Source organism: Bos grunniens, chromosome 2, assembly GCF_055505025.1.
Source record: "Bos grunniens cultivar Pamir isolate PY7600 chromosome 2, Bosgru_T2T1.0, whole genome shotgun sequence".
In the NCBI taxonomy this organism is placed as follows: Eukaryota; Metazoa; Chordata; class Mammalia; order Artiodactyla; family Bovidae; genus Bos; species Bos grunniens.
In genome coordinates, this window is record NC_141166.1 from 45,712,676 (window position 1) to 45,738,807 (window position 26,132).

At 36.6% G+C, this 26,132-nt stretch overlaps 1 protein-coding gene across 1 annotated transcript in view; it reads right to left on the reverse strand.

Annotated features, from left to right (window-relative positions):
- FAM117B (family with sequence similarity 117 member B) overlaps positions 1–26,132 on the reverse strand; it is a 74,844-nt gene that overhangs the window by 15,524 nt on the left and 33,188 nt on the right. The window contains exons 2-4 of the mRNA XM_086345516.1: positions 18,775–18,926; positions 12,249–12,341; positions 11,153–11,266 (exon numbers count right to left, since the gene is read on the reverse strand). Of these exons, the coding sequence (XP_086201642.1) occupies positions 11,153–11,266; positions 12,249–12,341; positions 18,775–18,926 (359 nt within the window). The remainder of the gene's footprint in view (positions 1–11,152; positions 11,267–12,248; positions 12,342–18,774; positions 18,927–26,132) is intronic.

Below are 26,132 nucleotides of genomic sequence, written 5' to 3' on the forward strand. Positions count from 1 at the left end.
TAACTGAGAGATGTCCTATGCCAAAGCCTTTGACTGTGTGGATCACAATAAACTGTAGACAATTCTGAAAGAGATGGGAATACCAGAACACCTGATCTGCCTCTTGAGAAATTGTATGCAGGTCAGGAAGCAATAGTTAGAACTGAACATGGAACAACAGACTGGTTCCAAATAGTAAAAGAAGGACGTCAAGGCTGTGTATTGTCACCCTGCTTATTTAACTTGAGAAACGCTGGACTGGAAGAAACACAAGCTGGAATCAAGATTGCTGGGAGAAATATCAATAACCTCAGATATGCAGATGACACCACCCTTATGGCAGAAAGTGAAGAGGAACTCAAAAGCCTCTTGATGAAAGTGAAAGTGGAGAGTGAAAAAGTTGGCTTAAAGCTCAACATTCAGAAAACGAAGATCATGGCATCCGGTCCCATCACTTTATGGGAAATAGATGGGGAAAAGGTGGAAACAGTGTCAGACTTTATTTTTCTGGGTTCCAAAATCACTGCAGATGGTGATTGCAGCCATGAAATTAAAAGACGCTAACTCCTTGGAAGGAAAGTTATGACCAACCTAGATAGCATATTCAAAAGCAGAGACATTACTTTGCCAACAAAGGTCCGTCTAGTCAAGGCTATGGTTTTTCCTGTGGTCATGTATGGATGTGACAGTTGGACTGTGAAGAAGGCTGAGCGCTGAAGAATTGATGCTTTTGAACCAGGGTGTTGGAGAAGACTCTTGAGAGTCCCTTGGACTGCAAGGAGATCCAACCAATCCATTCTGAAGGAGATCAGCCCTGGGATTTCTTTGGAAGGAATGATGCTACAGCTGAAACTCCAGTACTTTGGCCACCTCATGCGAAGAGTTGACTCATTGGAAAAGACCCTGATGCTGGGAGGGATTGGGGGCAGGAGGAGAAGGGGACGACAGAGGATGAGATGGCTGGATGGCATCACTGACTTGATGGACGTGAGTTTGAGTGAACTCCGGGAGTTGGTGATGGACAGGGAGGCCTGGCGTGCTGCGATTCATGCGGTTGCAAAGAGTCAGACATGACTGAGCGACTGATCTGAACTGATCTGATCCTTAGACAGCTCTGAAAGGTTAAAAATCCTTCCATTATTAAGGAAAAATCTCTCTCTCCTAAGATTTGGCCTTTGGAAACAACAAGGATCTCTTATTTTTCTCAGTTCTTGATTCTTTCTCTTCAAATCATAGTTTTCCACTCAAGTAAGATTTCAATTAGGTGAATCACGGTTTTAAAGTTTTCTTTTTGCTATTTACATTCTCCGTCTATCTATATATTACGTTACAGCTTAAAGATCAAACTGCATTAAAGCTGTGAACTAACCAACAAAGAACTCCAAGAGACGGTTTGGCTAACCCTGAAGCTTCATAAGAATCCAATCTACACTATAACTTAAATATCTGTTTCAAAGAATGAGGATAAAATTGTGGCAAGACAAGCAGACTCAGGAAAGATGGGAAGAATACCTACTGAAGTAGTAGCTGAGCAGGGGAAAAGACAAAGAGAGCTAAATTTTCAAAGGAACAAAACTGTGTAGGATAGAAAAAGGTCTGTTCAGCAATTCAACAGAAATCTAGGAGAGAAATATGAGCCAGAAACCCTAATACAACAAAACGGTGGTCACAACGGATGTTTAGAATGGATTTTTTTAAAAATTAGAAAGCACTGGGGGAAAAAAGCTTTCCCATCATAGGGGCTTTGGTAGGGGGGCCTTGATTCCTCCTGTCCCGTCAGCATCACTTTATTTCTGTCCTCCAGAGATCAGTGTCCTCTCGTGTGTATCCCCCTTTTAGCTCTTCTAAGCTATAGCTATATTCTCTAATGAAGGTCACAGCTGAAACACCTACTGTTTTGATTTCTCAGTGGCAAAATCTTGAAACTTTCAAGAACAGCAATCATGTCCTGGACAGGCACACAAAGATTCCAGTGCCAAGAAGCAATTTTCTCTTTAAAGTGCAATGCTTCTCTCACTTCTCAGATGAAAATATGTTTTTTTTTCCTCCCCTTTTCTTTCTCATGATCCCTTTGCTCTCAAACCCTCCTAAGCTATTACAAAACTATCGTGTGCCCAGCCCAGATGAAGCAATAAGAAAATCCTATGGGAGGGCTTTCTTGTTTGAGCCTATCACAGCCAGAAACACCTGCATGATTTTAAAAATGTGCACTCTTAAATTAGTTTATGCTGCATCTCCAGCTCTTCTGTTACTAACATCTGACTCTAATCATCAAACAATTCTGAAATGTGTTAGCTACATCTTTTTGGAAAAAAAATTTTTTTTTAACTGGAGGATAATTGTTTTACAATGTTGTGTCAGTTTCTGCCGTACATCAACATGTATTAACCACCAGTATACGTATGTCCCCGCCTCTTGAACCTCCCTCCCACCACTCTGAGTAGTCACAGAGCACCAGGTTGAGCTCCCTGCATCATACAGCAATTCCCACCAGCTATCTCTTTTACATGCGATAATGTGTATGTGTCAATGCTGCTGTCTCAATTCATCCCTCTCTCTCCTTCCCCTGCAGTGTCCACAGGTCTGTTCCCTATGTCTACGTCTCTATTCCTGCACTGCAAATAGATTCATCGGTACCATTTTTCTAGATTCCATACATATGTGTTAACACACGATATTTTATTCTTTCTGACTTACTTCACTCTGTGTAACAGGTTCTAGGTTCATCCACCTCACCAGAACTGACTGGAATTCTTGGCCACATCTTCTAATGAGGGTATTTATTAAAATACTCCTTAAAAATGATACCTTAAGTATCCAAGAGTTTTGTCAATTTTGGAAACCAATGACATGTGAAAAGTTTCTCTCTCCTAAGGAACTTGGCAGCAGTTATTCTTCATAATAAATAATCCCCCCTCCTGAATTTCCAGGGAAGGAATCACTCAAAAGTATGTCAGAATTCTTCTCTAACTGTAAAAAATCCATTGCAAGCCCAAGAAAAAGATCTCATGTTAGCCAGTGGTTACAGACTATCCACTATCAGAACAATACTGTCCTTGATCATTAAAGGATGCTAAAGGAATTTCCCAATAATCTTCCTAAAGACTTGGACCATGTGGTTTATCTGTCCCTAGATTAGTGTTTTCTCCCCTTTAATATTGATGTAAACAGTGTGCTACAAACAGTAACATGTAATTTGACTTTTCTTTTTTAATGTCTTTTCCAAAAACTACAAACTACTGTCATTCACATATGTCTCCTTTTTTTTTAATTGGAGAATAACTGCTTTACAATACTGTGCTGGTTTCTGCCATCCATCAACATGAATCAGCCACAGGCATACAAATGTCATCTCCCTCTTGAACCTGCCTTCCCCTTCCCACCTCCTACCCTTCAAGGTAGTCACAGAGCACTGGGTCCCCCATGATAAATAAGCTTGTCTTCCTATCTGGCTTTTTATGCATGTGTTCCACCAATTAACTACTTTTGCAGTTTAATCCAATAAAATTTCTTCTGTTTTGTTTAGTGTAAAGGGGTAAAGATAAAAGCTGAAACCGCCCCCCCCCCAAAATAATCATCTACATATCATGAACTCCAAACAAAAAAACTGTAATAACTTGGAGAGCCTATGAAGAGGAAAATCAAAGAGCCCCCAGATATTTAAACTTATTAACCAAATAATGGAAAGTTATTTTCTACCCCTAGAAAAGTATAATGTAGAAAAAAGCTTTAAGCACACAGTAACTGGACCCAACTAAATGACCAAAGTTAGAGAACTGCTCTACAGAATCTGGAACATTAAAAATGTTACTGAAGCCCTCTGAATAACAAACATTTTTCCACACTAAATAAATTTTTAAAAATACATACTCTAATACATGGTATGATCTCCACAAGGAATGAAAAAGGAAAAAGAAAGAATTTAAGGAATACCTGTCTTTATAGAGTGAAACTGGATGATTTTTCTTTCCTATTTGATTTTTTTTTTAAAGTAACAGCTTGACTGAGGTCTAACATTTCTTATTTTTAGTTTTTCTTCTAGTTTTATTGAGATAATTGACATACCACATTGTATAAGTTTAAAATGTACAGTATAGAGATATAATTTTTCTATTGACTTTAGTTTCTAAAGTTTCTTGTAATAAGCATGTAAATATTTTTATGATAATTAAAGTTTTAGAAAAGAAGTTAAATATGAATTGGCAGAGAAGCCTAAAGAAAAATCCAACTGGAGGACTCTTTTGAGAGTCCCTTGGACTGCAAGATCAAAACAGTCAATTGTAAAGGAAATCAGTCCTGAATATTCATTCGAAGGACTGAAGCTGAAGCTCCAATAGTTTGGCCACCTGATGTGCAGAACTGACTCATTGGAAAAGACCCTGATGCTGAGAAAAGCCAAAGGCAGGAGAAGGGGCCAACAGAGGATGAGATGGTTGGATGGCATCACTGACTCGATGGACATGAGTTTGAACAGGCTCTGGGAGTTGGTGATGGACAGGGAGGCCTGGCATGCTGCAGCCCATGGGATCACAGAGAGTCAGACACAACTGAGTGACTGGACTAAACTGAATACCATTTAGTGGGCTTGTGGCTCAGATGGTAAAGAATCTGCCTGCAATGCAGGAGACCCAGGTTCAATCCCTGGGTTGGGAAGATTCCTTGGAGAAAGGAATGGCTAACTGCTCCAGTATTCTTGCCTGGAGAATTCCATAGACAGGGGAGCCTGGAGAGCTACAGTTCATGGGAACACAAAGCGTCGAACACAGCTGAGTGACTAACACACACACACATGCACCATTTAATCCTCAGAACAACACAACAAACAGGTAATATAATGCAGAGAACCCAACTTCAAATAGCTAGCAAGCAGCATGACTCAGATCTTACGCTAAACAATCTGAGCTCAGAGCACTTGTGCTCACCTTCTACAGTTATAAGACCTCCTGGGTTACTTCTGGGTTCTTTGTTAGCATCTAATCTATTATTTCCAGACAATTACATTTGCATTTTATCTATTCATTTTTATGTTGGTTAGTACACGTTTTTTGGTAGAACTTTATTGAAAAATAATTCACAGTATCATACAACTCACGCATTTCAAGTGTACAACTTCTGCTTATGAACAGTAATTGAACAGAAATGTACCACTATTATCACAATTAATCTTAGAATCAAACCAAAAAACAAGTCCCTCACACATCAGCACTCATTCTCCATCTTCCCTCAACTTTCTTACCTTTAAGCAATCACCAGTCTACAATCTGTCTCTATGGGTTTGCTTCTCCTGGACATTTCATATGAGGGAAATCATGTGTTCCTTTGTGTCTGGCTTCTTTCACTTAGCATAATGTTTCCAAGGTTCACCCATATGGTCGTATGTATCAGTATTCCATTCATTTTTTGTAACCAAGTAATACGGGCTCAATAAAGGACAGAAATGGTATGGACCTAACAGAAGCAGAAGATATTAAGAAGAGGTAGCAAGAATACACAGAAGAACTGTACAAAAAAGATCTTCATGATCCAGATAAACACGATGGTGTGGTAACTCACACTCACCTAGAGCCAGACATCCTGGAATATGAAGTCAAGTGGGCCTTAGAAAGCATCACTACGAACAAAGCTAGTGGAGGTGATGGAATTCCAGTTGAGCTATTTCAAATCCTAAAAGATGATGCTGTGAAAGTGCTGCATTCAATATGCCAGCAAATTTGGAAAACTCAGCAGTGGCCACAGGACTGGAAAAGGTCAGTTTTCATTCCAATCCCAAAGAAAGGCAATGCCAAAGAATGCTCAAACTACTACACAATTGCACTCATCTCACACGCTAGTAAAGTAATGCTCAAAATTCTCAAAGCCAGGCTTCAGTAATACATGAACCGTGAACTTCCAGATGTTCAAGCTGGTTTTACAAAAGGCAGAGGAACAAGAGATCAAATTGCCAACATCCACTGGATCATCAAAAAAGCAAGGGAGTTCCAGAAAAATATCTATTTCTGCTTTATTGACTATGCCAAAGCCTTTGACTCTATGGATCACAACAAACTGTGGAAAATTCTGAAGGAGATGGGAATACCAGACCACCTGACCTGCCTCTTCTGAAACCTGTATGCAGGTCAGGAAGCAACAGTTAGAACCGGGCATGGAACAACAGACTGGTTCCAAATAGGGAAAGGAGTACATCAAAGCTGTATATTGTCACCCTGCTTATTTAACTTATATGCAGAGTACACCAAGAAATGCTGGGCTGGATGAAGCACAAGCTGGAATCAAGATTGCTGAGAGAAATATCAATAACCTCAGATATGCAGATGACACCACTCTTATGGCAGAAAGTGAAGAAGAATTAAAGAGCCTCTTGATGAAAGTGAAAGAGGAGAGTGAATAAGTTGGCTTAAAGCTCAACATTCAGAAAACGAAGATCATGGCATCTGGTTCCATCACTTCATGGCAAATAGATGGAGAAACACTGGAAATAGTAGCTGACTTTATTTTTTTGGGCTCCAAAATCACTGCAGATGGTGACTGCAGCCGTGAAATTAAAAGACGCTTACTCCTTAGAAGGAAAGTTATGACCAACCTAGACAGCATATTAAAAAGCAGAGACATTACTTTGCCAACAAAGGTCCGTCTAGTCAAGGCTAAAGTTTTTCCAGTGGTCATGTATGGATGTGAGAGTTGGACTATAAAGAAAGCTGAGCACCAAAGAATTGATGCTTTTGAACTGTGGTGTTGGAGAAGACTCTTGAAAGTCCCTTGGACTGCAAGGAGATTCAACCAGTCCATCCTAAAGGAGATCAGTCCTGGGTGTTCGTTGGAAGGACTGATGTTGAAGCAGAAACTCCAATACTTTGGCCACCTCATGCAAAGAGCTGACTCATTTGAAAAGACCCTGATGCTGGGAAAGATTGAGGGCGGGAGGAGAAGGGGACGACAGGATGAGGTGGTTGGATGGCATCACCGACTCAATGGACATGGGTCTGGATAGACTCAGGGAGTTGGTGATGGATAGAGAGACCTATAGATGGAGGAGCCTGGTAGGCTGCAGTCCGTGGGGTCGGAGTCAGACACGACTGAGCGACTTGACTTTCACTTTTCACTTTCATGCATTGGAGAAGGAAATGGCAACCCACTCCAGTGTTCTTGCCTGGAGAATCCCAGGGACGGCAGAGCTTGGTGGGCTGCCGTCTATGGGGTCACACAGAGTCGGACACGACTGAAGGGTCTTAGCAGCAGAGAGACCTAGCGTGCTGCGATTCATGGGGTCACAAAGAGTCAGACACGACTGAGTGACTGAACTGAACTGAACTGAATATTCCTTGTATGGATATATACTGCATTATATTTATCCACTCATCGGTTGAAGGACAATTTGGTTGTTTCCAAATTTTGGCTACTGTGAGCCATGCTGCTATGAACATTTGTGTACAAGTTTTTTTATGAACATATGTTTTCAACTCTCTTTAGTACATAATTTGGAGAAGAAGCACTGGGTCATACAGTAACTCTATGTTTATTTAGCCTTTTGAGGAACTACTAGACTTTTTTACATTCCTATCAGCTTATACAGTGCTGACAGGATTTTACATTCCTATAGGCAATATATAATGGTTTCGATTTCTCCACATTCTTTCTAAAACCTATTTGTCTTTTTAGTTTTAGCTGTTCTAGTGGGTATGAAGTAGTATCTCACTGGAATTTGTATTCATTTCCCTATAGACAAATAATGATAGATATCTTTTTCACATACCTATTGGCTATTTGCTCATCTTCCTTGGAGAACTCTCTATTTAGATCCTTTGTCCATTTTTAAATTGGACTGCTTGTCTTTTTATTGTTGAGTTTCAAGAGTTCTTCATATATTTTAGATACAAGTGTTTCATATGATTTGTATATATTTTTGCCTATTTTGTAGCTTATCTTTGAAGCACTAAAGTTTTTAACTATGATAAAGCCCAATTTATGTACTTTTTTCTACTGTTGCTTGTGCTTTTGGTGTCATATCTAACAAACCATTGCCTAATCCAACATCACATTTATGCCTATGTTTTCATCTAAGAGTTTTTAGTTTTGGCTCTTATATTGAGGTCTTTGATCCATTTTGAGTTACTTTTGTACATGGTGTGAGGTAGGTGGATATATTTCTTAAATCATATTTAAAGGCTAGAATTGGCCTTACCTTTTACTCCTATATGTCCATCATTCCCATATCATCAACCATAAGCTAAAAAAGTTTAAAGACTCAGACTCTGAAGTCAAAATGCTTCTATTAGAATCCCAGCTCTGTCTCATATGACCTTGAACAAGATACATGAACTCTCTGAGCCCTAATTCTTTGCCTGTAAATTGGAATAGTAACAATCTCCATCTCAAAGATGAGGATTAAATGCTTAAATATACAAAAGCTGAGTACAGTGTTCCCATATTGTAAGTACTCACTGCAAAGTCACTGCTTAGTATACAAAAGCTGAGTATAGTGTTCCCATATTGTAAGTACTCACTGCTAAGTCACTGCTAAATATACAAAAGCTGAGTACAGTGTTCCCATATTGTAAGTACTCACTGCTAAGTCACTGCTAAATATACAAAAGCTGAGTACAGTGTTCCCATATTGTAAGTACTCACTGCTAAGTCGCTACTTAGTAAGTACTCACTGCTAAGTCGCTGCAGTCATGTCCAACTCTGTGCGACCCCATGGACTACAGCCCACCAGGCTCCTCCGCCCATGGGACCCTCCAGGCAAGAGTACTGGAGTGGGTTGCCACTGCCTTCTCTGAAGTACTTACTCAAGTTCAACTATTAATTATTGCTTTCTAAATATCACTCAGGTTTGTCCATTCTCTCCAGTTCCATAGCTTCTACCTTATTTTAGGTCACCATCATTTCTTACATGGATTATAAATCTATTTATAGATTTTCCTGTCCCTAATCTTGTCCTGTACCAAATTCATTCTCTACTCTGAACTCATAATGATCATGTCAAAATGCATATCTGATCACCTGTCAACCCCCTGCATCGTAGCAAATAGTTCTCAGGTGCTTCAAGGACAAAGTCCAAATTTCTTAACAACTGAGACATGAAGACTTTCAGCTCTGGCTAACCTAATCTCTTACTATCAACCGTCCCTAGAGCCATGATTTCTTCTGCGTCCAGAAAGTGAAAGTGAAGATCTCTAGTCCTGTCTGACTCTTTGCAATCCTATGGACTATACAGTCCATGGAATTCTCTAGGCCAGAATACTGGAGTGGGTAGTCTTTCCCTTCTCCAGGGGAATCTTCCCAACCCAGGGATCGAACCCAGGTCTCCCACATTGTGGGCAGATTCTTTACCAGCTGAGCCACAAGGGAAGCCCAAAACTGGCTAAATTCTACCTATCCTTCATGGATCACTTAGACACCACTTTCTCCAGAAGTCTTTCTAGACGGCTCATTGTCAATTCAAGGATAAATGCTCCTTCTACAATACTCTGAACACTTCCTGATCAACATACTCATTATACTGTATAAAAATTAACTGTTTACTTATTATCTGAGATTTGGTGGGGGGAAAGCCCCAACATTTCATTTATCACTGCATCCACTAATGAGTACTACAATACCAGTCATATGGCAGATATTTGATAAATGTTGCGTGGATGGAGGAATGGCCTCAAAGCACACATATCTCCAAGTGGTACTTTCTCCTTTAGAGAGAGAATCCACTACACAAAGCCACAATCGTGACTTGAATAATATTTTCATGTTCACAGTCTTAAAGTTTCAGTTAACTCTGAATACTACTGCCATAGCTATCATAATACACACGTGCTTGATCTCTGACTGGCTTTAACACTCAATAAAGCAAGTCAAGTAGTCAAGATGATTGGTGTGTCAAGTGTACAAAAGTCAAGCCACATGAATTTATTTTTCAAGTTACTGTATTTTCTAGTCCTCACCTTCTCCACAAAGAGGCACCTTTGTGAAGTTCCTGTGAACTTCAATAGTCTTTACTAAGCAAATTCAACTTGCAGGGGAAAAAAATTTTTGGATAATTTTACCACTGTAATTGTTAATTTAAATACAACTTTTTAAAAAACCACTTCAGAAAGTTATAAACTGCTAAAATCCATCAATTAAAATTCAATAAGACTCAATCTTAACTTCTATTCTACTTGGAATAAAAATATGAATAGGAAATAAGAACTGGATTTATCTCTTAGAAATGCATCTAAATTATTTATGGATGAATTAGAGGGAGCAGAAGGTTGGCGAACTCACCTGTAAAACCAGGTAGGTCTGCGGCCTTTTGTGAGTGGAATATTTAGTATCCCAATAGTCTATTCAAATTTTTCACTTCTTACTTGGTCAATTTTGCATTTTCCATTTCTCCAAATATAAATGCAATTTGTTTAGGCTTTTAAATGTGTCAATGTATATTCATATTTTATAATTAAAATGGCTTATATATGGAAAAACGTTACTGGAAGCCAAAATGCAATCAAACTATAAATCTGTAAAATCAAGTTTGACCCACCTATCAATATTTTAAGACATGATCAGTTAGTTTGAAAAAAAAATACACCTTCACTCATACTTTCTCTTGAAAACAATCCACATATACTTGACAATCATCAGAAGCTATCAACCTAAAAAAGGAACAGGCAAAGTTTTTCTTGCTCTCTCTTTGCCAAGGGATGCCATCCAATTTCAATTCAATTTCAGTGAAGAGAAATGCTCCCTGGGTGAGCAATCAAGAGCAGTTCATAGGGTTCAATTAAGAAATCAAAGCAGTTAAAGACCTTTTCTACTAAAAGACTTCATGTGCCAGGTATCATTATCATCCTCTGTTGTCACATGAGGAAACAGACTTTGAACAGGTTACTTATCCAGGCTCTAGCTCCACAGCCAATGCTCATCTGTATTATTCTGCCTCCAATATACCACACTGACAAAGACAAAATTCAAAATATGTAACCAGCTATATCTCCCAGAACTCATATCATTAAAGGAAAATATCATTTTTGTCAACTTAGTATTGTGTTTTTTTTTTAATGAAGGCTGTGAGTCAGTATTTAATCACTGTTTCAAACATGCTTTTGAACATCTTTATCATAACCATTTACCTATGCAATAACATAACACCAGGAAAACTACATATCCCTTGTCTGGATTTTGTGGTATCTTGTGCTCCTACCTGACTCTGGTTAATAGCTGCATGGTTGCCATGGAATGGAGACTGTCTTTCTTTATCTCGATGATGCCGACTGCTGTGTTTACTTCTCTGCAATTGCTGGCGTAATTTTGCAATCTGAAAAGGGGAAAATAAGTGCGTCAGAGTGTCTTCCACATCACATAAAACATATCCTTGCTTCATAATAACCAATAAAACTCAACCCTATTATATCTTTTGAGTTTTTAAACCATACCACAAAAATCTGATTTACTTTTAAAAATTTATATGTATATATACACATATCTATTCTATGTATAAATGTATATTTTTCTTTCAAAGAAAAAATTATGTTCCAACACTGTTCTGCACCTTTAAGCTTCCCAAAAGTATTAAACAAATGAAGCTTTTAGCAATTATACCTTATAGCTTTCACAAACAATTCAAAAACAATGATAATTATTCTCTGATTTTCCTTACAGTAAGTCACATTTTATTCAGAATTAGATTTATCAAATACCTTACCTTCAACAGCTCCAAAAAAGTAAACAGTATTATTTAAAAATCAATTCAAGCCATGAAATGCATTTAGATACAATCTTTAAATAACAAATATAATTTTGATTAATCTGATTATTAATTATGATTAATATTATTCCTTGACTGAATTTTTCTGTTTTATGGCTACATTATATTTAAAACACAAATGTGCTAATTATAGGCACAAAAAATGGTAATCATAACATAGGGCCATAATCAACTTGGTTATACTGGGTTACTAAATATCAAAAATACTTACCATTGTATATAGAAATAATAAGAGTGAATTTGTTGTATCACTACAATCTCATACATTTGATATTTAATTATATTAACAGCTATGGATTCTCATTAAAAAATAAAAAAACCACATAATCAGGTAAGTTACATGTATATTTCCCTATTCAAATCTTTCTGTTTTTCTGGTATTATTTCTCATAAACAAAACCACCACTAAAAAAAAAAGAAATAAATTAAAAAACAATGGAACTGACACATCTCTGCAGCTCACAGGTTCTGGGAACTAGTCAACCAAGGGATCAAACTTTCACACCCACTTCCTTGGAACCATTTTTCTGACCTCCTTAAGCTGATCTGTGCTGCCCCACGATGCTGAACGTTTGTGAGACCCTTTCTTCTTTTCAGAGTATTCTTCAGCCCATGCACTCTCTGTCTATAATGGGAAAGAGAAGAAAGAGGTTTTAATAAAATAGTAAATCATTTAACAATAGTGAATGCCATATTTGCAACAACATGGATTGACCTTGAGGGCATCATGCTAAATGAAATAAGTCAGACAAAGATAAAAAAATACTGTATGATCTCACACATGGAATCTAAAAGAAAGAAAAAAGCCCATAGAAAAAGAGATCAGATTTGTGGTTAGCAGAGGGGGAATTGGATGAAGGTGGTCAAAATGTATAAACTTCCATTTACAAGATAAATAAGTACTGAGGATATAATATACAACACAATGGCTATAGTTAACACTTGCTGTATGGTGTATTAGAAAGTTGCTGAGAGACTAGATCCTAGATGATCTCATCACAAGGAAAAATGATTTTTTTGGTAACTATGAAGTAATGGATGTTAACTAAGCTTACGTGTTTTTTTTTTTTTTTCTTTGCTACACATATGTCACATCATTATGCTGTATGGCTTAAACTTTACAGTGTTATATGTCAGTTATATCTCAATAAACCTGAAAACATTTTTCCTTTCTAAAAAAAAAAGTATACCATATTTTCCTATTACAAAATACATGCCTATTATAGAAAAATTAGGTATTACAAAATACTTAAAATAACGCAAATTACCCATAATTCTTCAGCACCAGTTACCTAACTGCAATACTTTAGCCTATTTCTTTCATTTCTATTACTAATAAAAATTACTATTTTTATATAATTATAAGCATACCATTTACTGAGCAAATGCATACTGATAATAGCCAACATTCCTGTGATCTTATTATGTGCTATATACTGTGCTTTATGAAAGTAAATGAAAGGTCATCACTGTGCTATCTGATTTAATACATACACAAAGTTCTTCAAGGTCTGTAGATAAAGAAGTTGTGACAATGAGAGGTTAGGGAAGTTGCCTGAGGTCTCACAGCTAGGAAATGGTGAAGTCAAAGATATAAACCTAAAATTCCAGAGTTTATAATCTTAATCTCTAAATTATGTCTTTTCTTGGTTTAAATAACTGCAGAGTACAGCTTCAAAAATGTTACATTCTTAGTGGTTACACAAAATCCAGAACTTAAAAACACTGTATCGGGGGGAAAAAAGTCATTCTCGGCACATGAAAATACTGCTCAGCCTCACCCCATAATAAGAGAAATGCAAGTTAAGGTTACTAAGACTAGGCAATTTGATTACATACACTCTCCTCCATTGCTGGTGTAATGTAAAATTCGTACAGTCTTTAGTGAAGGTGACATGGCAACTGCTGTCAAAGTTACAAATGTACACACTGTTTGACACAATAACCTTTTGGTACTTTATATCACAGATCTACAAATTTATGCCTCTATGCACAAAATGACATATATTATTCCCTACAGCACCATTTGTGCAAGCAAGAGATTAGAAAAATGTTAATAGAGGACTGGGCTTCCCTGGTGGCTCAGCAGTAAAGATTCTGGCTGCAATACAGGAGACGTTCAATCCCTGGGTTAGGAAGATCCTTTGAATAAGGGAAAGGCCACCGACTTCAGTATTCTTGACTGGGAAATCCCATGAACAGAGGAGCCTGGCAGGCTACAGTCCATGGGTTGAAAGAGTTGAACAAGACTTGGCAACTATTGTTGTTCAGTCACCTAGTCGTGTCCGACTCTTTGCAACCCCATGGAATGCAGCATGCCTAGCCTCCCTGTGCCTCACCACCTCCCAGAGTTTGCCCAAGTTCATGTCCATTGCAGCAGTGATGCCATTCATCCATCTCATCCTCTGACGCTCTCTTCTCCTTCTGCTCTCAATTCTTCCCAATCAGGGACTTTAACCACCTTAGCGACTATAATCACCACCATAACCAAACAGAGGATTGGCCAAATAAATTATGGCGTATCATTACAAGAGAATAGTATGCAGCTATAAAAATTAATAAGGAAATCTAAAATGTACTTACACAAAATAATTTCCATGAGATACTGTTAAATGAAAAAGTCAAGGCTCAGTACAGTATGTACAGCAACGACCTTTATAGATAGGACTGCTAGAAAGAATATATACACATGTAGAGTATACATGGTAACAAAAGAAACTGGTATCAGTGGCTGCCTCAGGGGAAGATGTCTCTCAAATTCTGTACTATATGAAAAATGTATAGCCTATTCAAAATAATACCTCTTTACATATATGATGTAAAAAAACTTTTAATACCAGGGGAAACTTTTCTATATGGATAAAATGATGCCTTTAAGTGAAAACAAAATTGCAGAAGAATGTACAGAATATGCTATCTTGTGTTTAAGGAAAAAAAAAAATCACCTTTAGGCAAGGATTATCAATGGACACTAAAACATTAGGTGAAAAGTTACTAAGGAACAGGATATTCACTGGTGCAGAGACATATTCTACAGTTACTTCCTAATTCAAAAAGGATAAAGTATCTCCTTTACAAATATGTCATTCATAAAACATAAAATAACAATGTTATTAAAACTGAAAGTATGAGAATGAAAATGAACTGTTCTAAATTAAAAGGAACTAAGAGAAACTAAGTAAAATGCTTGACTCTCCAAATGGATCCTGGTAAAAAAGAAAGAAATCTTGTGTAAATTTAACATGAACTGGACGTTACATGATATTATGTAATTATTCATTTTCCTAAGTGAGCTAATGGCACTGTGATTATACAAGAAGATATATGCTGAAAGATTTAGGGATAAAATGTGAAATCTGCAACACACTTTGAGAAAGTACAGCAAATACATACATAAAAGCACAAAGGTTGATAAAACAAACATGGCTATGTTTAAAACTGCTGAATCTAAGGACAGCTAACATGTCCTTCCCATTTTCTTATATGTTGAACATTCTCTTAGTAAAAAGTTAAAGAGGGGGAAAAATAAATCTTAAGTCATATCAATCGACATTTTAAATCCATTTTGGACAATTTCATAAAGAACCATTTCTATCAAAAAGTATTAGACCAACAAAGAAAGGCAGGAAGAATGACAAGAGTTAGAAAGTCATCATTTGGAACTTCTACAGTAATTGTTGATTTAAGCAAGAATCATCAACAAATGCTAAAAACAATGGGTGAAAGTCTGTTGGGGAATGGGATATTTATAGTCTCAAATATTTCCCCATAGCCTGTGAAGGTACAGTTACAAAGGGTACCCGGTGGGTGAAACAACATTACTGACGTTGGGCACTTCTTGATGCACATGCACAAAGAACACACATCAACTACAGTATTTCTGTAAAAAATGTTATTACTGAATCGAATTGTTTAAAAAATGGATAAACCCGGGCTGAGATTCAACAAAATACCACCTTGCATCCTTAGAAAGTATCAATGTCACAAATGACAAAAGCTGAGGAACTATTCCAAATTAAAGAATTCTAAAGAAATATGACATTTAAACGTTGACTTGAGCTCCTTCACTGGATCCTAGCTTAAGGAAGAAACTGATACAGAGAACATAACTGGGGAAACACACCAAAAAAAATGGGTCTATGTATCCACATAATAAAGAATAGAATTGCATCAATGCTAAATCTTCTGAATTTGATAATTAAATTTTTAAAGTCTGTGTTCGTATATACTTTCTGAGGTATTTGAGAAGAGTCACAATGTCTGTAAATTACAAAGAGCAAATAATAACATCAATGATAATAACAATTATATATTAAAGAACACAAAATATGCAAAAATGTTTATTGGTAAATATAGGTGAGGAGTACCCTGGTGCTCAATCTTAATTCTTGTGATTTTTTCTATAAATTTGAGACTTTTCCAAACAAAAAGCTTTTAAAAATTAGAGAAATTACTAAAGATATTCAATATAAGTATAAAAACTCAAGGAAAAGCAAAGGAATATAGAAGTTCTTATAGATTTAAGAACAAAGTAAAGATAAAAAGTATTAATTAGCAAAACAAATAAAAATAAGCATAAAGAGCAAAAGACAGCATTATTAATTTCAGTGATAAGATGTTCAGGCAGGAAAAAATATTCAGCAAAAGTCGTTAATTTTACTTAACCTCCTAATTCAAAAGATAATTGCTTTCTTTGTTCAACTAAGAAGCCAAGCCTTTATTATAAGACACTCATGAATTAATACAAAGTAAAACTGAGTTTTAATTAAGTATGGATCAATTTTGTTCAATTTTGCATTGTATACTGGAAAGCAATATGTATCTTCTAACATATCAGGTACTAGACTAGGTGTTGGAGTTAGAGAGAAAATACAGTTTTTATGCTCAAAGAGTTTTTTCTAGGAGAGAAAGGATAAATAGCCAATTTGGATATGATGTGATGACTGAGGTCCCCTAAGAAAGGCACCTAATCCAAACCTGGAAGGACAGGAAAAGTAGGCAGGCAAGATTCTATGGGATTAGAGGCAGCTGCTGTGAGCATTAGAGTGTGAACTATCCAGGCAAATGGTGGGAAAGCATTACAAACAAAATGAAAGCCAGGAACACAAGTCAAGTGGTAGCTAGAGCTAGATCACAGCAACTTGCTGAAGAGACTTTCTGAACTTCCACAGAACAAGGGGCTCCCAGCGATTTATAAAACTGTATATTCTTACTGGTAAGGCAAAATATCTGAACCCACTGTATCTGAAACTGTAGAGGAAATAAAGAAGGTTGCAGAAATATTGAAGGAAATACACTCACACTACTTTAAACATCACATGTGGATGAAGCTAAAGCAAGTAGAGACCGTATTCATTTTCCTTTTTTAATTTTATATTGGTGCACAGTTGATTAATAAGGTATCAGTTTCAGGTATACAGCAAAGTGATTCAGTTATACATATATGGGTTTCTATTTTTCAAATTCTACTGTATAGGATAGGAAATGCTGCTCAATATTCTGTAATAACCTAAATGGGAAAAGAATTTTTACTCATTTTCTATACGACCATGCCCTAATCTCAGTAAAGTTACAGATTTAGAATAAATGCAGAGGGCTTCGCTCATAGCTCAATTGGTAAAGAATCTGCCTGCAATTCAGGAGACCCGGTTTCGATTCCTGGGTTGAGAAGATCTCCTGGAGAAGGAAATAGCAATCCACTCCAGTATTCTTGCCTGGAGAATCCCATGGACAGAGGAGCCTGGCTATAGTCCATGGGGTCGCAGTGAGTTGGACACGACTTAGCGACTAAACCACTAAACCACCAACCACCACAGAACTCTTTGGCTTAAAGAGTCACAGTTCATTAAAAGACTCATTACTTTTGATGAGTACAAGACTCAACGCAGAGTAGACTCTGCATTTTCATTTCTGCAGTTGCAACTGGAGTATAACCCTCAAGGTAATTTCGAATCCTAAGTATCTACCCTAACAGTGGGGCTCAGTTTTAAGAGTATCAGAACAAAAAAACAGAAAACAAACTAATGGAATTCTGGAAGCCAATATGTAAATCTAAAAACCACTGCAAAGTATATTTACTTGGTCCTGTAAAAGGACGCTCTCTCATAAAGTGCTGAGATCAAGCAACCATCAAGTGACGTAAATTTAAAGTCTAAATCAAGATGTACCTTAGCTGATTTTCAACAATCAGTATCAAAGATCTTTTAACTCTTTAAAATGATTTTCATTCTTCACTAGCCATAAAGCTTTAACTGTTCTGCTCATTCAATCCGTTGCAAATATTCCTGGAGTGCTTATTCCATCAAGTATAGATAGGGGATGAAAATATAAAAATGGGCAAGCCAGACACAGTTCCTGCCTTCATGGGCTTGCCATCTAATGATTATGAGAAACATTAAATGATTATACAAAGATTTAATTAAGTTATAACTGTAGTTAAGTTGCTGTGACAGAAACTACACCCAACTAAGACACAGTCAACAACTGGCTTTATGATCTTGGACCTTAGTTTCCTCACTCGTAAAACTAGGAGTTAGATCAAATGATCCTTTAAGATCCCTTTAATTAAAACTTTTCATAAATCTAAAAGTACAAAACTTTGCTTCCAGACTCCCTTTGTCAGGATATCTACATTTATAGACTCTATCAGCAACATAAAATAATATCCATTCCCCAAAACATGAAGATTTTTGGCACAAAAATATAAGGTTGGATGAAAAAGTAACCTTTACTGTAACAAATTTTTAAGTCCAATTTCCATAAATTAAATTTACTGTGATGTTCTAAACTGTAAAAAAGTGAGAGAAAACATGTCCATAAATTACTGCATGTATCAGAATTCCTTTGAGAACTGTTTAAAATGCACATTCTTAAGACTCAATCAAAACCTACTGGAGAACATTCAAGGTCAAGCCTGGGGATCTGCATTTTTGATAAGCTTCCCAGATAATGCTAATACACACTAGTTTTAAGAATTTGAGAGCAGAGTAGAATAAACAATATTATGAGAAATGGTTTCAGAGTGAAACACTTCAAGATAAGAACTGTAATAAACCTACCTGTGTGGCCTTGTCCCTCATGCAAGGAGCAGCTTGCCCATGACCATCACGAGGCCAGTGCCCTGCGAGGTACGGAGCAGCGAGTGTATCCAGGGAGGAGGTACGGCGGATGATGCTAGAGGGGCTGGAGGAAGGCGGTCTCGTTTTGTCCCCTAGATTTAAGACAGATACATTTATTTTAAAATAGCTTAGGAAGGAAACAAAGCAGAAACTAGGTAGAGTTTCTCTAACTTAAATATAAAAAGTGAGTGACAAAGAGGAATAAGCTATTGATTCACACAAACTTGGATGGCTCTCACATTAAGGGATTCCCTGGTGGCTCAGAAGATAAAGAGTCTGCCTGCAATGCGGGAGACCCAAGTTCAATCCCTGGGTCAAGAAAATCCCTTGGAGAAGGAAATGGCAACCCACTCCAGTATTCTTGCCTGGAAAATCCCATGGACAGAAGAGCCTGCCAGGCTATAGTCCACAGGGTTGCAGAGTTGATCACGACTGAAGCAACTTCATTTCATTTCCAGGTATATTAAGTAAAAACAGTCACTCTCTAATGGCTACTTATAACTTCATTTGCACATTTTTGACATGACAAAATGTTAGAAATGGAAGAAAGATTAATGGTTGCCAGGGGTCCACTAGTAGATAGGAAGAGGGAAGGTGAAGTGGCGAGAGAGAAGCAGGTGTTACAAAAGGGCAACGTGCAGGACCCTTTGGTGACAGGAGACTATTCAGCATCTTGACTGTAGTGGGGATGTACAAACATAAAAAGGAGATTAAGCAGTATAGAATTTAAAACACATACACACAAGTACAAGTAAAAACTGAAGAAATCTGAGTAACGGCAGTGGTCTGTACAATGTCAAAATCCTATGTAATCCTACAAAAATGTTATCACTGGGGAAAATAGGCTAAACGTACAAAAGATCTCTGTATTATTTCTTACAACTACAATTAATCTCTACAAAAAAACAGAAAATAAGACAAATGTATCAATATTATCCATGAGAGGATTTACGAGCTTACCGTGTCCTGAGAGATAAAAAGGCATAATAAGAAAGGCCACCATCCTTATCTACCCATTTTCAAAATGCTCACCTTGGGTTTAAGATTAAGTAGGTGTAATAGGTAAATATCACTTATTATTATACCACCTATACTCACTCAAAAGGAAATAAGGCAGATAAGATAAAGTTACAGGTAAAATTCTACTTTAATCAGCTCAGTCAGGCACATGTCTTACTGAGTTTTGTTATACTAAATAGACTTCAAGAAACCAAACTAACCAGCCTATAGGAGCTATACTTGAAGACATATATGCAAATATATTTTCCATTTCAAGATACAGGATATGTATTTAGATATAAGCCAAAAATAAAAACTATAAAAAAAAAGAAAAGAAAAGAAACTAGAGGTAATGGGAAGTTAGAAGTGATACAGAAAAAATACTCTATTTCCTTTTTTTTTTTGAAGGGGGAAAGTAATAGGCTTAGCTAATTATATTACAAAAATTTAAAAATTAAAGGATTTAAAAATATGAAACTTGAATATAGGCATGAGTAGATTATATTATAGTGCTACCATTCTAGCTCTCTCTATATAACAAATACCTTGTTTTTCTTAAGGCCATATATGAAAACATTTTAAGATGCCTCTCTTCTAATCATATCACATTATTTCTTGACAAGGGTCTTATATAGTTACAAGTATAAAAGTTCAGTTGCTGGTTATGTGACCCAAATAACAAGAGATTCAATTCCACCAAGATAATAGTTTTAGCAGCTGTGTTGTTGATAATCATAAAAGTTGCCTCACAAAAAAAAAAAAAAAGTTGCCTCACAAGATATGCCTCAGATACATAATTTGTTTTCAAAATGGTACAATTATTTCACTAAAACAATGCCTAAATGTTGCAAATGCTAACCATATCTCTGCAGTGTCTTCCTTTTATAAACACAAAATAAATACAGTACATATCCATAAGTTCAAGGAAGCATGTACTCATGCAACTACCTGTAACAAGTGAAAAGCAATAAATATACATGTACATCATTTTTCCTTTAACTAAAAAATGAATCTCTATTGGGAAAGTCACAAAAATATTGTTCTTGTCCACAAAAAAGGGACACAGACTATGTAAACTGGGGTATATTCATTAAAATCCAATTGTTAAAAGCTGGCCCTTTTCTTCCTTAACTACAACATTGCTTCCATCACTGTTCAGTGCACTAATCAAATAGGTCTGATTTCATCATCAAGATTTTAAATTATCCAAGCACTGACTTTTCAACTAGACTTTCTAAGACTATTAGATTTTCCATAACAAAATGGAGGATAGAAAAGTTATACATGGTCACACGTAAAAACACTAAACATTTTCTTTTGAACTCCCTTCATGTAAATATTTACTAAGGGTCTGGGAGCCAGTGCTAAGCCCTAGAAATTAAAAAGACTAAGTTACAGCCTGCCATAAAGAACACAGAGTCTACATCTAGCTTGTCATTATTCTATTTCAATCCAAGTTCCCAAAATTGACAAGATTTGGTGCCTAATTATGAGGAAGTTTAAGGGAAGGGAGGAAGACTTAAGAGTCAAAGATGACTCAAAGAATTCCCGTCTATGTGAACAAAGGCTGTATTTACATGGAAGTCCAGAGAAAGAAACTCGCTGACAGCTGACAAGACCCTTCATGATCTGGCTTCTCCAGCCTCCCTTTTTCTTGCCTGGACTGCCTGTAATCCCAACCATACTGAAGGCCTTACAGTTCCCAACATGTGCCATGCCCTGTCTGCCTCTAAGAATTTGTCTCTACCCTACATTACCCTCATATCCCTTTCCTGGGTTTGGCTAATTTACATTTAATCTTTGAAACTTCAGTTCAAAATTCAGTTCAAATGTTTCCTCTGAAAAAAAAATCTTCCTTGAATAGTCATCCAAACCCAAAAAAAACGATACATCAGCATCTAGGTCAAAAGCCCTCCTGTGTACTGCCTTAGCATCGTTCACCGATACGCTATCCTGACTGTACCAGTGCTCTAGCAGAGTGAGATTTTGGAGGGCAGGAATTTTACTTTCCCTCAACCCAATGATTTAAACAATACCTGACATATATGCAGAAAAGAGAATGATTTCTAATATTTCTATCATTTATCAACAAGAACAGGTGTGTGCAATAAATTCAGATACTTTGTTAATCCAAAGTAAATCAACAAAAACTAATACTGCACAGTATCACTTTACATGTACAATCTTTTTTAAAAAGTCAAACTCATGGAAACAGATAGTAGGAAAAGTGACGGCCAGAGGTATGGGAGAAGCAGGGAAAGGCTGATGAAAGAGCATAAGTTTTCAGCTATAAATGAATGAATAAGGTCTGAGGTGGTAATATATAACATGGTGACTACAATTGGTAACACTATATTGTACAAGTGAAATTCACTGAAAGAGTAGAACTTAATGTTTTCTCTCACATAAATGAAAAAAAGATAAATATGTGAAGTGATGGATGCTTTAATGAACCAAATGGGAGGAATCTTTCACAATGTATACATATATTACATCATTATGAGCTATGCTTTATATATCTAACAATTTCTTTGTTATTTATAAACAAAGCTGAGAAAAAGTAAATCAAAGCAACAGAAACAAAGGTTCAAACTTGACTCTGTTCTTTAAAAATCAAGTCTTAAAGCACTTACAGCAGGGTGTGGCAATGAAAACTTCAGTAAATGCCCTGGGGTCTGGAGTTCAGAACTCCCCAACTACCAGCACCAGTGCTTGGGTAGTTTCAATGGCAGTGGTACAGCATCCCAAACCATGGCTCCAGATATCACATTAGAATGTTTCTACAGACACTGGTAGAGTTAGGTATTTCTAGAATTTATCAGGTATTAGTTTAAAAGCTGTATTTTTTGTTATCCACAAAGTCAATTAACAAGCAGAAGGGATAAATTAGACATATTTGTTCAGAAAGGGGAAAAATACTCTTCTTTCTTCAGGTATAAAAATGATAAAGATTAAATATAAAGAAACCAAACAGTACTAAAAAAAAAAAAAAAAAAACCCACAAAATCCCAAAAGGCCACCACTCAGAGATAATCATTTTAATCAGTATTTATTTCCAGAAATCTGTCTACATTTACACACATGTACAATTTTATATAAATGAGGTCCCATTAGGCACACTATTACTTATTGTTGAGAAAGAAGAAGGGCATGTCAAGGACCTATTTCCACTGTAATAAATATGAATCTATATCACCATTTTTTAAAGTTTATTTTTAATTGAAGGATAATTGATTTACAATATTGTGTTGGTTTCTGTCACACATCAACATGAATCAGCCATAGGTATACATGTCCCCTCCTCCTTTCATCACCATTTTTAATATTAACAGCTGTACAGTATCCAATTGACTGGATACATCATAACTTAATCTTATAGTGATGGACATTTTCAGCGGCAGATATATATCATTTTATGCTTATTTATCTCTTTATGAAAAATTTCTAGACATCAAATTTTGTATCTCCAACGGTAAACACATATTAAAATTTTAAATATTGCCAAATTACCTGCCACTAGAAAGAATTTTGCCCTTACAACAACACTCATTTACCACATCCTTAAGTATATTCATTAATTTTTCTCAATTTTCCCAAAGATTAAAAATATCATTTTATTTGCATTTCAATTGTTATTGAGTTCTAAAAATTTTAATTTCACTGCTAATTTATATTTCTCGTACGTTACTAGTATTGTAAGTATTTTATTTTCTTCTGATGAAGAATGCTTTTGTGTTTTTTTCTGGCTGTGCTGTGTGGCTTGCAGGAGAGATCTTAGTTCTCTTATCAGGGATTGAACACAGGCCCTAGGCAGTGAAAGCAGAGTCCCAACCATGGGACCATCAGGGAATCCCCAAGAAATAGTTAAATCAAAAGAAATTCCTTCAATTTCACTTTACCTTCCTCTTCTTTTATTATATTCTAGTAAAGTTACATGTAGTTGATTTTGTCTTAAATAGTACACATGTGCTCGCTTAATCATGTCCAGCTCTTTATGACTCCATGGACTGTATCCTGTCAGGCTCCTCTGTCCATAGGATTTTCCAGGCAAGAATACTGAAGTGGGTTGCCATTTCCTACTCCATAAATAGTACATGTAGTATGATTAAATGCCTACAACAGTGTATGTCTATTCATCCACTGTCTAAGCTCCCACCTCCTACACACACACAGACATACACATACTTAAAATGTCTCTGGAAAGAAATATAAAAAATTGATGACAATGGCTGCCTCCACAAAGGGGAACTGGATGGTGGGCAGACAAGAGAGGTGGCAAGGGAGTTATTTCACTGTATTTCTAATTATACGTTTTAAAATTTACATGTGAACTTACTACCTGTATTTTAAAAATTCATAAACTTTGATTCAATGACTCTCTATCTAGACATGTAAATAGAATAATCAAATGTAGAAAAGGGGAACTTCCCTGGTGGTCCAATGGTTGAGCTTCTGCTTTCCAGTACGGGGGATGTGGGTTCGATTCCTGGTCAGGGAGCTCAGATCCCACCCAGCTCAGCGCAGCTAAGCCTGTGTGCTGCAACTACTGAGCGCAGGCACTTCCACTAGACAGTCTGTGGACCGCAGACTCTGGGGCCCACACGCTCTGGAGCCCTCGCACCACAACTCAAGAGAAGACCACACACCACAGCGAAGATCCTGCATACCGCAAATAAGACTAGATGCAGCCAATAAATTAAATATTTTTTAATGTGGAAAGGGTTTTAAATTCAGAGACATTCATAACATTTACAATAGTAAAAACCATAAATAATATAGCCAATAGTGGAGGTTAAGGAAACTGATGAAAAATATAATGGAATAGTAAAATTATTAAAAATTATGTTTTAAAATGATAAACATGAGAACTTTATTTATAATCTGTTAAGGGAAATTTAGGGGAAAAGTATATGCTTCCATAATTTATTTCTACTTCATACTTTCTTCAGTTACTCCAGGTTTCAGTTAATTTTTTGATTAAGTTTTCAATGAAACATTAACAGATAACATCAAGAACTGATGCAGGCACAGCAGTACCAAATTAATGATTAACCCTAATAAGAACTAAATAATCAAATTAACCAAACTGGTTATCAAAAAAAAAGTCTATTCTAGAAATGTAAAAATCTAATGTACAATAGCCAGGACATGGAAACAACCTAAATATTCATCAACAGAGGAATGGATAAAGAAGGTGTGGTCCATATATACACTGTATACATATATACAGTGTGTACCTATATACACCCATAAAGTAGAATGAAATAATACCATTTGCAGCAATATGGATGAACCTAGAGATTATTATACTAAGTGAAGTCACAAAGAGAAAGACAATGGCACCCCACTCCAGTACTCTTGCCTGGAAAATCCCATGGACAGAGGAGCCTGGTAGGCTGCAGTCCATGGGGTCGCTAAGAGTCAGACACAACTGAGCGACTTCACTTTCACTTTTCACTTTCATGCATTGGAGAAGGAAATGGCAACCCACTCCCGTGTTCTTGCCTGGAGAATCCCAGGGATGGGGGAGCCTGGTGGGCTGCCGTCTGTGGGGTCACACAGAGTCAGACACGACTGAAGTGACTTACCTTATCACTTATGTATGAAATCTAAAATGTGACACAAATGAACTCATTTACAAAACAGAAACAGACCCACAGACACAGAAAAAACCTTTCAGTTATCAAAGGGGAGAGGGGGTAAGGGACAGGTAAACTGGGAGACTGGGATTGAAACAAAGTCCTGCTATATATTCACTAACCTACAATAAACCATAATGGGGAAAAATATGAAAAGAATATATATACACATATACAGAGATGTATGTATAACTGAATCACTTTGCTGTATACCAGAAACTAATACAACATCGTAAATTAACTATTACTTCCATTAAGAAAACACACACACACACACACACACACACAGAAAAATGAGACGAGTGATAAGTCCACAGTGTTAAGAGGTCACAGGGCACCTCACACATTTTGCTATACGCAGCAAGAAGAAACTTCTTGGCACCTTTACACTCTGCTTAGAAATCTCCTTAGCTAGATCATCCTGTTTTTTAGGCATAGTTCCTACTTTCTATCCTACTAATCTCAATAGTGTGGCTAAATTTTCTGCCTCAACATAACAAGGATGCCCCTTTCTCAAGTTTCAACATCTCTCTCATCTCCTTCTGAGCTCTCAACTACAGCTTCCTCATAGTCCAAATTTAAATTTCTCCATCATCATTTGCATCTTTCCTTTCCCCACCTGTAAGAGGTCATACCTATAAGGACCACGGTCCTAGTGAT